The sequence below is a fragment of the Microtus ochrogaster genome, chromosome 6 (assembly GCF_000317375.1).
Source record: "Microtus ochrogaster isolate Prairie Vole_2 chromosome 6, MicOch1.0, whole genome shotgun sequence".
Classification (NCBI taxonomy): Eukaryota; Metazoa; Chordata; class Mammalia; order Rodentia; family Cricetidae; genus Microtus; species Microtus ochrogaster.
In genome coordinates, this window is record NC_022013.1 from 66,450,010 (window position 1) to 66,463,296 (window position 13,287).

At 49.3% G+C, this 13,287-nt stretch overlaps 1 protein-coding gene across 1 annotated transcript in view; it reads right to left on the minus strand.

The window, feature by feature from the left end:
- Window positions 1-38: 38 nt before the first annotated feature.
- Chdh (choline dehydrogenase) overlaps window positions 39-13,287 on the minus strand; it is a 27,745-nt gene continuing 14,496 nt past the window's right edge. The window contains exons 2-8 of the mRNA XM_005348764.2: window positions 5,646-6,425; window positions 4,806-4,957; window positions 3,986-4,115; window positions 2,932-3,066; window positions 2,300-2,442; window positions 1,753-1,855; window positions 39-1,206 (exon numbers count right to left, since the gene is read on the minus strand). Coding sequence (XP_005348821.1) covers window positions 788-1,206; window positions 1,753-1,855; window positions 2,300-2,442; window positions 2,932-3,066; window positions 3,986-4,115; window positions 4,806-4,957; window positions 5,646-6,375 — 1,812 coding nt within the window. The 5' untranslated portion in view covers window positions 6,376-6,425 and the 3' untranslated portion in view covers window positions 39-787. The remainder of the gene's footprint in view (window positions 1,207-1,752; window positions 1,856-2,299; window positions 2,443-2,931; window positions 3,067-3,985; window positions 4,116-4,805; window positions 4,958-5,645; window positions 6,426-13,287) is intronic.

Below are 13,287 nucleotides of genomic sequence, written 5' to 3' on the forward strand. Positions count from 1 at the left end.
CACACACACACACACACACACACACACACACACACACACACACACACACACTGCTCTTGGTCTCGCAATGCAGGTTTCCTGCTCTTCCCCATCGGAGAAGGTGGCTTTGCACGTCTTAGAGAAACTAATCCAAAATGTGTCCGGTCTTCATTTTCTTGTAAGGACAGCCAGCACGAGACAAGTGAGTCATGCAGTCAGTTGAGCCCCCCATTCCTGTACCTCACTCCTCAGATTTGAATCAAAGCAGGAGAAGGGACAGCCAGTATCCTCCAGCTGTCAGCTGCCTTTCCTCTAATGGCGAACATGAGCTCAGGGACCAGCCCTGCCTAAGTTTCTTCCTGGCTCTCAGCCTCCGCTAACGCTTCCTTGGAGAGCCCCAGTTCAGCTCAAGAACCTGGCCTTTGCAGAAGTGGCCTTGAGTGGGTCACCAGGGAAAGGATCATTCTACTCTTGGCAACAGAACACTGGGCTGGAGGTGGCTGAAGGGCTTGCAAGAAAATCACGCAAGAGTTAACCTTCCTAACTTAACTCCAGGAGGTCAGGACGAGGCCCCAGCTTGCATGCTAGCCTTTCTCCAAGGATCCTCAGAGAGACACTGGGAAAAGTGACTTGCCTCACTCACTGCTACGGCTTTATTTCGTCAGATACCATGAAGGTCTTAGCCATGAGTAGGGATATCTGGGTCCCAAGAGTCTACAGGTTCAGGAACTATCTGGGGCAGGGCTGCATGAGTTGGATCTCTTGGCTTGGTATGAATTCCTCTGTCGTCCTCAGGCAGTGGGCTGCCTTAACGCTGGGTGGCCAGAGTCTGCGGCTGGTAGACAGGAACATCCTTGTCCCAGAGTGCAGGATACCCCTTAATAATGTCAGCTGCTTTCTCTGCAATCATTATTGTGGGAGCGTTCAGGTTGCCACTGACCACGCTGGGCATGATGGAAGCATCAACGACTCTGAGGTTTTCTACCCCGAGGACCCTGGTTTGCAGGTCGACCACAGCAGTGGGGTCAGAGGGCTGGCCCATCTTACAGGTACAGGAGGGATGGTAAGCACTGTCTGCTTTCGCCCGCACAAAGGCATCTATCTCTTTGTCTGACTGGACATGGCTTCCAGGCTGTAGCTCTTTGCCCCGGAAGGGAGCCAAGGCTTCTTGGGCAAAAATTTCTCTGGTCAATCTCACACACTGACGGAAGTCCTGGATATCGGTTTCTGTGGAGGAGAGATAAATGAGTTCCCCACCTTTTACTCTGCTGGTTAAGTGGAACTGAGGGACAAAGATCAGGGACGTGGAGAACCAAGCTGCAAGTGCTTGTCACCTGCTAAGAAGCAGTTATGGTGCCAAGAGGCTCATGCTGGTGTCTGAGGTCTGGTTTCTCTGGCAACCAGAGGTAAAGATAGGCAATCTACTCTGCTACCATGTGACTGTCAAGTCCCCATGCGACGGACTGTGAGTATTGGCGCTGCTGCATGAAGAGGCCAGCTGGGAATGCAGCATGCTCTCAGTGCCCAAAGGAAGGGTGGGGAAGGCCAGGCAGGGAGTACGCCCGGGCCTGGCATCTGTACCTCCTGCACATGGGTCTGCAAGCTGCACCCCTGTCCTGCCATGCAAAATGAGCTCCCCCCCCGCTACCTTGTGTGACCCCAAACTGAGAGCATCCTCAGTGTTAGGAAACAGGACCCCGAGAAAGGAACCCTATATAAAGATTCCTTAAAACGATGTCAGGCCCAGGGGACACAAAGTAGCCTCTGAGTTACCTGTTGACAAGTAGTTGGGCTGAATCACGGGGTGGTCCCGAGGGTTGGCACTTCTCAGTTTGAGCCAGCCTACACTTGTGCCCCTCATGGTTCCCACGTGTACCTAGGAGGGTTTAGAGGGAACAGTGCACAGTAATCTCCATTACCTACCTCTCAGAAGCTTAGAGAAGGCCCTGCTTCCCTGTGGATGGGGACTCAGTATTCAATGTAGAGCATAAAGGTTTTGTATCTGACCTTCTTCCCACCTCCCCACCCCTGTCTGGCCTTTACTCCTTTGCCTGAAACTTTCAAGGCATGATCCTGGGGCTGAGGTAGTTTGCCTGTGGTCACTGGTATAGATCCTGCCCTCTATCCATCCTGTAGACTGGCTCCTGGGTTCTCTCCCTGGCATCAGGCTTGGGTCCCCTTTCTTCTTCCAGTCAGATAGTAGCCACTGGGGAGCAGAGTACCAAATGAAGGTCTGCATAGTGGGACCGATAACACCATGAAAGCCTAGTCTAATGCAGGATCAGGAGGGCACAGTCTCTGGCCATGGTTATCTGCATACCTGGTAAGCATCCTGCTGGGTGGGTTTCCGCCCGTGGTCAATCACTTGGGATGGCAGGAAGTGAAACTGAATATCTGGGTGAGGGATCCCGGGCCGGCTGCGGATGAACCCTCCTGTTTCAAGATGGGCCGTGGCTCCATCCCCTGAAGGTCCCATGAAGACAAGGCAGAAGAGCCAGTCAGGTTATGGTAGGTGGGCCAACTGTTCCCATGTCCCCTCCTCCCTTATGTCTCCCTTCCTGGGCTTGGGGCTTGGCATCAAGGTCTGTCCATAACTGTTTTCTTTCTCCAGGTGGCCATACCCAGCATCACAACTTCAAATGCCAGCTACGTGCCAAAAATGAGGGGCTTCAGGTCTGCAAAGGCCACGTGCTTTATGAGCGAATCCCACATCCTGCTCAGTGGGCATCACCTTGAGCAAGAGCCCTCCTCAACATGCGCTACTGCCTCCTGTCTCCTTACGGCAGCCTACAAGGCAGGACCTTGGTGTCCTCACCTTGCAGACAGAAAAATGGGCTCTGATGATTGTCATCTGACTTCATACCTAGCAACTGAAGCTCATCTCAGCTAATCAAAAGGAAACCGTGATGCCCAAGGACCATAGCCACCAAGTTCACCGGGAGGCAGGCCCACCTGTGAACCTCCAGAGCCACTCCAGTCCAATGCAAACCCTCCGCAGAGGCTTCTGGGCCGAGTGGAGAGTGATGGGCCGTGTGCATGCCTGCTGAATGTAGATCTCCAGGTGGTCTTGCAGGTTCTGCCCAACTCCTGGCGCAGGATGGAGTGGTTGAGAAAAATGGCTAACACAGGGGAAACCCCTCCAGTCCATTTATCTTTTAAGCCGGTTCTTGTCTGTCCTGGCCCCCGGCAGACGAGTTGTCCACCCCAGTCACCACTTCTGTCTTCGACAAGTCTGGCCCTCTCTCAAACGCTAAAGCCACCTGCCCTGCCACCCCCTCTACAGTAGCCACTCAGGTGCCTTTGACCAGCCCATCTCAGAAGCACCCTCCAAGGGCAGGGCCCACAATTCTAGCAGGTACTGCTTGGTAAGGGTCACTGGGTGTCTACTGGCCAGATTGCCAGTTGTCAGCCCCATGCTCTGTCCCGAGTCTGTCAAAGGAGGAAGCAATCCCAGCATGCTGTGCAGACGCCACTTAAGCTCATTCAAACTCAAGCACACAGAGGGCAGTCAGGACACAGACCACTTCCAGAGGCTTCTGGAGGAAAGCTCCCAGGGAAAGGTCAGCCCCTTCTATATGCAGGATGAGGGAAGGGAGAAGACTGCTAAGCCCTCGAGGGCACTACACAGTTGAAAAGATGACACGTGGTTCTTCATATGGACAGTGACGCTGGAGCCCCAGGCTGGTCTTATTTGTGCCAAGAGCAACTTGTAAACCTTGGGCATAGAGCTCTCACGCCAGGCCTGACCTGGCGGTGATCTCGGCCCTACTGTTAACAGGAAGTGCTCGCTCGGAAAGGGTACAGAGCACCCCTGAACGGGGGAGGGGTGAAGGAAAATGAAGACTCGGGGGCCTGTAATAGGAGTGTCCAGTGAGGCTCAGAAGCCCCTCAGCTGTAGGAAGGAAGGCTGTGACACTTTTAAGACATGCCACCTCCCCACTCCACGCAAGAAGCTGCTGGCCTCCCCAGAGCCACCCCGTGGGCAGCCATCGGAATAGGAGCTCACCAGGCAGGTGGCACACCACAGGGATACCCAGCTTCTTGAGGTCGTCTGCATTTCCAATGCCAGAGAGCATGAGCAGCTGTGGAGAGTTGATGGCGCCCCCACTCAGGATCACCTCCTTGCTGGCATAAGCCTGGAAGAGGCAGGGGACCACCAGTCACATTTCTCGAGAAGTCAGCTGACCGTGACTGCCATGACCACAAGAATGTGGCCTTGGGACATGGCACTATGTGGAGAGTCTGCTCCCAGGTCCTAGAGTAAAGAGTCGGGGGCTTCTTGTTAGCTACTTCAAAGCAACCTGCACATCCAGTCACCCTGTGTGAGTTTCACGCATAGCTATTACGGTGACAGGGACTTTGAGAACAGGGACAGTAGAGCTCTAAGGAGATCGATGACAGCAGGCACTAGCGTGGTTTGAAGCAAGCACACAAGTAGCCCCCTCTCCTGGGAGGGAGGGTGAGGCAAGGCACCATGTGTATGTAGTATGATTATATTTGAGGGTTTTTAAACTTCTAGGATCAACCTAATGGCTTCTGACAGGCCAGGACCCTGAAACCATGTAGAAGATACTGGAGGACTGCTTGGGGTGGATACGGCAGACAGAGGCCTCTGGAGGCATTCACAGCAGGGTACCAAGGAGTCTACAGGTGCTGGGACTGGAGGCTTCTGACCTCTGTCCCGTGAGATCCCAGGGACATATCCTGCCACCATTACCTGCTGTTAACTCGTCATAGGGACAGGAGCATTTGGCTGGCGAGGACAAATCAGTGCCCACCCCTTCCTGCCCAATCAGTTCCCACCCCTTCCACGGGAGTCAGCGCACCTTGTGGCTCTGCCCATTCTTGAAGTACTCCACGCCCACTGCGCGTGTGCCCTCAAATAGCACTCTGCTCACAAGGGTCTGGACCTCAGTCCTGAGGTTGGGGCGGCTCAATGCTGGGTGCAAGTAGGCGCAGGCTGTGCTCCAGCGCTTCCCTATATGATGGAACAAGATCATGTGTGACCGGCTGCCCCTCCCCTCATTCCTGGGCAAGGGGAACATGCTGGAGAAAGCAGCTCTGTCCTGTCCTGTCCTTGACTGTGCAAGGCCTGCCTTCAAGGTATGTCTGGGACCTGGACGCCCCACCCTGAAGTCTAGGCTGCTAAGAGCCCCGTGGCTTGTCCTGTTGTGATCAAGGCTCTGCACCACCCACGCTGTGTCTACTTGCACCCATCCACACAGAGGTGATGGTTAAGGCAAGTAGTCTTGTGCCATCTCTTTCTGCCTCAACTTCTCATCTGCAAGTCTATTAGACTTAGTCACTATGCAGAGCTGCTTCTTCCCAAGGCCTTTCCTGCCCCCGGCCAGGCCACTGTGTTCATCCTGGCCATGGACACCAACAGGACTGAGATCCCTGCCGATCTCGGCTTCCTAGATCTGTGACTGTAGGGCTTGGCTGCCCTGTCAGGCTAGACAGGCCCCTGAAGAGTCTGCATTCATCTTGCTGCTCCCATGACCTAGAGACTCAGCGGATGTCCAAGAGGTTGGGCCATGTCCTATAACGCCTAGGAGTGTGAAGAATCTCCCTCCCAGCTAACACTAGCCTTATTTTGGCACTTACCAACCATCAAGGGGTCAGGAGGAAAGACTATAATTAGAAGAGGGTTAATTAAAAATCATTACCTTGGTGGATGGTCATATCCATCCAGCCAAAGCCCTCCTGTTGGAAGCCATTCATGTCTTCGGTGAAGGGGTAGCCAGCCTGATGTGCAGCCTGAAGGAAGGCCTGGTGAAGAGGGTGGTTGGTCTTGCCCCGAGACACGTGCAGTGGCCCATCACCACCTCGGTACCTGTTGGCTCCCAGCTCATGTCTCTGTGCCTTGCGGAAGTAGGGCAGGCAGTGTGCGTAGTCCCAACCCTCAGCACCTTCGCGATGCCAGCGGTTATAGTCCTCGGCATGTCCACGGATGTAGACCATGGCGTTGAGGGATGAGGATCCCCCCCAGACCCTGCCTCGCGGCCAGTACAGAACACGGCCATCCAGGCCTGGCTGTGCTTCCGTGTGGTAGTACCAGTTGTACCTGTCATCGCATAGGTTGGCCACAAGGGCGGCAGGCATGTGGATCTTCCACTGGAGTCGCTTGCTCCCCATCAACAAGTCCTTGGGACCTGCCTCTAGCAGCAGCACCCGATGGCTTGGGTCCTCAGTGAGCCGACTGGCGAGCACACAGCCAGCAGAGCCTGCACCCACCACCACAAAGCTGAACTCATCCTGGTCCACGGAGGTGGCACCGGCTGCGGCACTGGCCACAGCACGGCTGCAGGGGTAGCGTGACTGACCCAGCACAGCCCATGCCAAGGCTCCATGCGGTCTCGCGCATCCTCTCCTCCAGCCTCTGAGGACTGACCACATGCTTCCAGACCAATTCCTCTTATCCACGCACGGGGGTGGGAAGACTCTTCCTAGAACAGAGAAAATGGCTTCAAGACTCTGAACTCCAGAGCATATGCAGAAGCGGTCTAGAGCTTGGTAGCCATGCTGACACACCCAAGGATCTGCCTCACTGGGCAAGACAGTTGCATGTGGTAGGCACTGCCTCAGGGAGTTATAACCTAGGGTAGGGGTAGGAATCTCATTACAGAGAAGTTAGTCCACAATTAGGGTTAGGGAAGAGGGGAGGCCCCTCCACAGACTTTGTGTGTATGTGTGTGTGGGGGGGTATCCTCTGGCCAACTTCCCAGTGACAGGCATCCACAGGAACTTGGAGACTAGACATCTAATAGCTGAATTGACAGAAGGCCTTCCAGCCTGTTCTCCCTGCTTCAGGCAGGGCATTGCGTTCTATTACAGGAATACATGAGGAAAAAAATGCTCTCCAGATGAAGACAGACAAAGTGGGCACCTGGAAGATGGTCAGTGAAAGTGAGGGGCCAAGACTGTGGAGGGTATAGCCCGGGGGTGCACCAGAACACAGGGCCACAGCCGCACTCTGCAAGATCACCTTGGAGAGCGGTAGAGTTTTAACAGAGCAATGCCAATGGCTTAAAAATATGAGCCCTTCCCTCTCCTCTTTCCAATCCGTCCTGGGTACCCCACTTTGCTCTCTTCCTAAGCCATGGTCTCTTTTCCTCCAGTGGTTGTGAAATATATGTGTGTGTATATAAATACAACCTGCTCAGTCCACATAATGTTATTTGTATGTGTATACCATTGACTTTTGACAGGTGGCCCACATGCTCAGTGCAGAGGTTGCAGAGAGCCTGGCTATGGCACTGAACTCCTGGTGACAAGAGCATCTGAAAGTCCCTGACAACCTCTAGTCTCCACTGATGCTGAAGTCTAAGGACCGAGAGCCCTTGTCATCTTTAGCATGCCTGGGTACAGATCATAACAAATCCCTGTAGCTCTCCCACAATCCTGTGTCAAGTGATGAGGGCCTGCCCTGGAAGAAGATGGAGGGGACAGAAGGCTGCCTGCATGGCAGAGCCTTCTGAACACTGCGTCTGACATAGGATACAAAGCGTCCTCCACCCCACCTCTGAGTTCCAGGCCCCATGTCAGCACAGGGTAGCAGTGGCCCAATGTTCAGCTCTCCAGTGGATGAACTGGTACATCCTTTGTAAGCAGACACTATTTACCCCAGTCTCCATTAGCCTGTTACACGTGGTCAGTATTCCATAACAACTGGGAAACACACGTACACTCCTTACAAAGTCAGAAGGCATGCAGCAGAGGCAGAGCCAGCAGTGTTACAACCAACCAACGCGGACATTCCGTGAGTCAAGACAACAGCCATTAGGAATGGTTTCCTTGACAAGTGGACATGCTGAACAGAATTTCAAGGAAGTTATCAGTGGGCTGGGGAGAGGTCTTTGTGGGTTAAAGTACTCATTTCACAAGCCTAGAGACTTAGTTTAGTTACCCACATATCTGAATAATAAAAGCCAGGCATGGTGGCACAAATCGGGAATCCCAGCACTCCTACATAGATGAAGTTGTGGGCTCAGCTAGCCTAGAGTACACAGGAAGGCAGAAACAGGAGAGACCCTGCCTCAAACATGCGGCAGGAGAGGTCTACCTCCCAAAAGTTGTCTTGTGACTTTCACATCCGCACTGTGGCATGTGCATAACCCCACAAATAAATAGAAATTTGAAATGATCAACCTTCTTTAAAAAACAAAAATGTGGGCCGGAGAGATGGCTCAGAGGTTAAGAGCACTGGCTGCTCTTCCAGAGGTCTTGAGTTCAATTCCCAGCAACCACACAGTGGTTCACAATCATCTATAATGGGATCTGGTGTCCTCTTCTGGCAGAACACTGTATACTTAATAAATAAATAAAAACTTTTTTAAAAATGCAAGAAAATACAATACTAGAGACAAATGAGTCTGGTTAGATGTATCGGGGGAATCTTTGAGACTGAAGATTAGGTGAGGTGAGATCTCAGATAAAAGTGTGGGGAGAGACGTGAAAAGGGGTGGAGGAGAAAGACCAGGACATAGGAGCTTAGATCATCAAGCTAAAGTGTGGATAAGCACATTCTGAGCAGGATAACTAGATAAAAAAAAAAAGTTCCTTGAATGATACAGTGTGCCCAAATGTACACCTTGAGAAGAAACAAGACACTAGAGTAAGCCAATGTACATAGTAAGTAACCAATAAAAATAAATAATAACATTCCAAAAGGAAGCAGGGAGCCCAGAGAGATGGATCCTCAGGAAGGTCTCCCAAACGCTTTAGGATGAGAATATGCCAATTTCCTCCAGTCTCAGTCAGAAGAGAGAACACATCTTCACCCATTCTACAAGGCCTGCCTCGCACTAATACCAAAACCAGACGGCAGCATCAAAGAAAAGAGAGCTACAGATCAATATCTCTTATGAACGATGACGATTAAATATGCTGGTGTGGCCATTACAGCTGGTGGGGACGGGCAAGAAAAATCCCTCAGCTAAATATTAGTAACTTGAATCTAGATTATTTGGGGCCAGCAAGATGGTTCAGAGGGTGCTTGCTCTCAAGATCGATGACTTGGATCCAATCCCTGGAGACCATATTGAAGAAGGAGGGAACCAAGTCTCACAAGCTGCCCTCTGACCTCTGAATACATGCCATGACATTCTGTTGTGCAGTTATAAATTTAGAACATTTTAAAAGTGTGCCAAATTCAGTTATATATAAAAAGACGGATGTGCCACGTTCACGTGGAGTTGACCCCAGGATTTTCATCATTTGAAACAATCAGTTTATGATGCTCCGAGTTTGTTTACATCCCTCACAGGCCTATCGGCCGGCTTTCCTATCTCAGTTTCCAAAATGGGGAAATCATTCAGCCATTTCATGGGCAACAAGGACTTTCACCCACCATCCAGAGGGTCGGGATGGCAGGACAGAAGACATCTCATGACAAAAGGAGAAGGAGAATTAATGCAGCAGTGCCTTAAAGAACAAGTGTCATGGGATGACAGGTGACTTGGGGAAGATGAGCGGGTAGGTACATGACCTGAATGTTGGAATTACAGAAGAAAACAAAGAGAAAGAAGAAATGGAAGGAGAGACAGAACACAGATATGAGTGGCAGAAATGAGCTTCCATCAGGTTCAAAATGTAAGGTGTTTTAAATGTCACAAGTGGGGTCATGTCAGCACAGATGGAGACTGCCCCTCATTTGGAATCAATTTCTACTGAGATCTCGGGATCTATCGATGTCCCCCTTGGAGCTAATATCCAATAATGTCGGAGATGAGAAGCTGTGGGTTTGCACTGAAATGAAACGTGCTGGGGAGAAACTTGGCTGCCGTGATACATCATCACAGGATGGTCACATGCGATGGTGAAGAAGAGCCTGAACATGAACCCTCACCTCCATCTGCTTGAGCCTGACTCCCAGGACTCCTGCTTCGCATCTCCTGCTGCTCTGCAGCAGATGGAGGTGAGGGGCTGAGCACCACAGAGTCCCCTGGAGAGCGGACATTAGAAAGGACACCAGGAGCCACAGTGCCCGCGGCTCCAGGGGAGCACACAGTGAGCACCCTGGAGAGGAGCACAGCAGTGCCACACAATGAGGAGGGAGAGGTGGCGGGGCAGGCACTGGCACAACTGCCTGAGAACGCCATTTCTCCAGGAGTTTCTTTAGCAAAGGCCAACTTACACATTATTGTCTCTCTAATTTTTTTTAAAAAACTCTTAATTTTCTATCTTTGTGAATCATCATTTCAATTATAAAATAAAACAACTATACAAAGACTGAAGTGTGCAGACAGCTATGGGCAGACTATCTAGGGGTAGAGAAAATAATTTTTTTCTGTTGGTAGTTGTTTCTTATGCCTTGTACAAGATTTAAAATATATAAATAACTGTATAACTTTATTTTTTATTTTTTTTGTTCTGAAACACCATTTAAATAGTGGCAGAACACTGAAAGAAAAGACAGAGAGAATCAATTCATGAAGTCAAGTGTGGTGACACACATCTTTAATCTCGGGAGGCAGAGGCAGGTGGATCTCTGAGCTGGAGGCCAACCTGGTCTACAGAGTGAGTTCCAGGACAACCAGAGCTGTAACACAGAGAAACCCTGTCTGGAAAAAACAAAAGAGGGAAAAGAAAGCAAATGAAGAAAGAAACAAAATTATTACAAGAGATATAGAAATAAGAGATACAGAAAAGGCACTTGACAAAATTTTTTAAATGTGCCTTTCCATTGTCCAACCTGATCAAGATTATCTATAGAGCTCTGATCGTGAACTCCAGGGTTAGTGGTGAAGAACTCAAAAGCTTTTCTACCAAAACCAGGAGCAAGGCAAAGACACCCACATCTGTGACTTCACCACCCCATCAGACATTTCGGCTGACTCAACAGTCAAGTGGAGAAAATTGAAAATGTATTCAGACTGGGATGAAAGACATGAACTCTTTCCAGTCAACATGATCATCTATGCAGAAAACCTGAAATAACTGACCAAAAACTAACAAGCGGTCCCAGCAAGGCTGCAGGAGACAAGGAGAGATGCAAGCATCGGTCACTCTCTCATATGCCAGCATTGAGCATGCAGCAGTTGAGAGGAAAACACAATGCCATTTAACTTAACATGACAGATAAAAAGGAATAAGTCTAAAATACATTTGCAAAGGCCAGCTACCAACCTATAGTGAAAGATGTCAGCGAAAAACCAGCTACCTGGAGAGACATTCTCTATTTGTGGGTAGGGAGATTCAGCTGTTGTCTGTAGTCTTTGCAATTCTTTACAATTGCAAATCAATGTGATCCCAGTAGACACCCCAGCAAGATTTGTGAGGACTGACAGCCTGATCTAAAATTAATATTCAGAGGCAAAAGGCCTCAAACAGCCAGCACAATGCCCAGAGAGAAGAACTGAGTTAGAGGGCTGATACCACCTTAATTCCAGCCTTGCTGTGAAGCACAGAAATTGAGACAGTGTGGCACTGCCATCAACAGAACAGAGCACAGCCCAGGAATAAAAATCACAGAAACAGATCAGCTGGTCTTTGTCTAAGAAACAAAGCAGTGAGATGGAGAGAAACAATCTGCCAGAACCACTGCACACAAACAAGTCAAGTTGGACCTGGACATATCTTAAAAGTGAGTGGGTCACAAACCCACGTGTAAAACTCGGAGCTGTAAAAAAAATCCTAGAGCACAACAAGAAAGCACAACACAAGGGGCTGACAATGGTGTCCTATCTTAGGACACCAAAGGCACAACCGGAAACAAACAACCAAAAAACAAAAGGACAAGCCACTGAGTGGGCTTGCAATGAAGGACTGTCACATAAAATATATATGTCATATACTCCTAAGGCCATAGGTCAAAGACGTTACCAGACACTTTAGTAAAGATCTGGATCTCAAGCATTTGAAGATAAGCTGTACAGCACACGCTGCCAGGAACTAAAGTGAAAACCAACTGGGATGGCTTCGCAGTCACCACGACGGCCACGCAGACTGTAGACGTGGTGCCCTGGAGTCACATGAAGACACACACACATCTGGGCATGGTGGTCCATGCTTGGGTTCTCAGCGCCTGCAAGTCTGAGGCGGGAGGACATATTTATTTATTTATTTATTTTTAGGCGAACACAGTTTTAAGACCAGAATGGGTTACATAGAACCTATCTCAGAAAAGAGAGAAGAGATGAAGAAAGGAGAAGGGGGCAAGAAGGGAAAGAGGAAGAGAAGGGAGAGGGGGGGAGGAGAACCCCCATATAGCAGTGGATGAACCGCAGCATCTCAGATCAGCGCGGATCCTAAGAGTGTAGTGATAATAAAAAAAGAAAAAGAAAACCAAGGAGTTTGTAATCTGAATGAATTTTAAAGCATGCAATTCATATATGCAAGAAAGACAGATTTGAAGGGAAAATAGTTCTACAGTAACTGAAGACGTCCATGTTCAGAGTTCAATAATGATAGATTAATAAGGTAATAGAAGGAAAAAAATAAACACTACAGGCCAACTGGAAATAACAGATATATACAAAACATTCAAACCAACAACAGAAACACATTTTCCCCTGAAGTGTACAGAAACCAACCTCCAGGACAGAGTGTACATTTTAAAAGAAAGAAAACATACCCGGATTCTATTTGCACCACAGTGGAACAGAACTACAAATTAATAAGCAGAAGAAAAACTCACAAAAATATGAAATTAGTGCTCCTAATGCCCCACTGTGTCAGAGGAGAAATCACAGAGGAAATTAGAAATACGTGAATCAAACAAAAAAGAAAGCACGGGACACCACAACTTATGCAACATGGCGAAAGCGCTGTTATCAGGCGCTCATAGCTGCGTCTGCTACCTTCAAACAGAGGGAAGATCTTTATCCTGTGAACAACTAGAAAATAGAACAAACTAAACCCAGGCCAGCAGAGGGAAGGAAACACTGGAGATCAGAGCAGAGATAAAGAAAGAGAATGGAGGAAACTGATGAAGATAAACGCTGGCTCACAGAGCAACAGCAAAATCGATAAGGGTTAGTGCTGTGCTCAATGCTGACAGCCAGAGAGCATTTCAGGTGAGACCAGGATCGACACGCTATTGCAAATTCTTTCCATAACAACCACAACCACACACACTATTATAGCTATTAAATTTAACAGTTACTTAAAATTAACATATAAAAATCAGTTGCATTTCTTTACAGTAATGACAATCTGAAAAATGAAAGAGGAACTTCCATGTGTAATAGCATAAAAAAGAATCAGATAGGGATTAAAGAGATAGTTGAGTTCAGAACCTAACACGCATGTGAAGAAACAAACCAAAACAGCTAGGCACGTCTGTGCTTGCACAAGCAACCCCAGGAC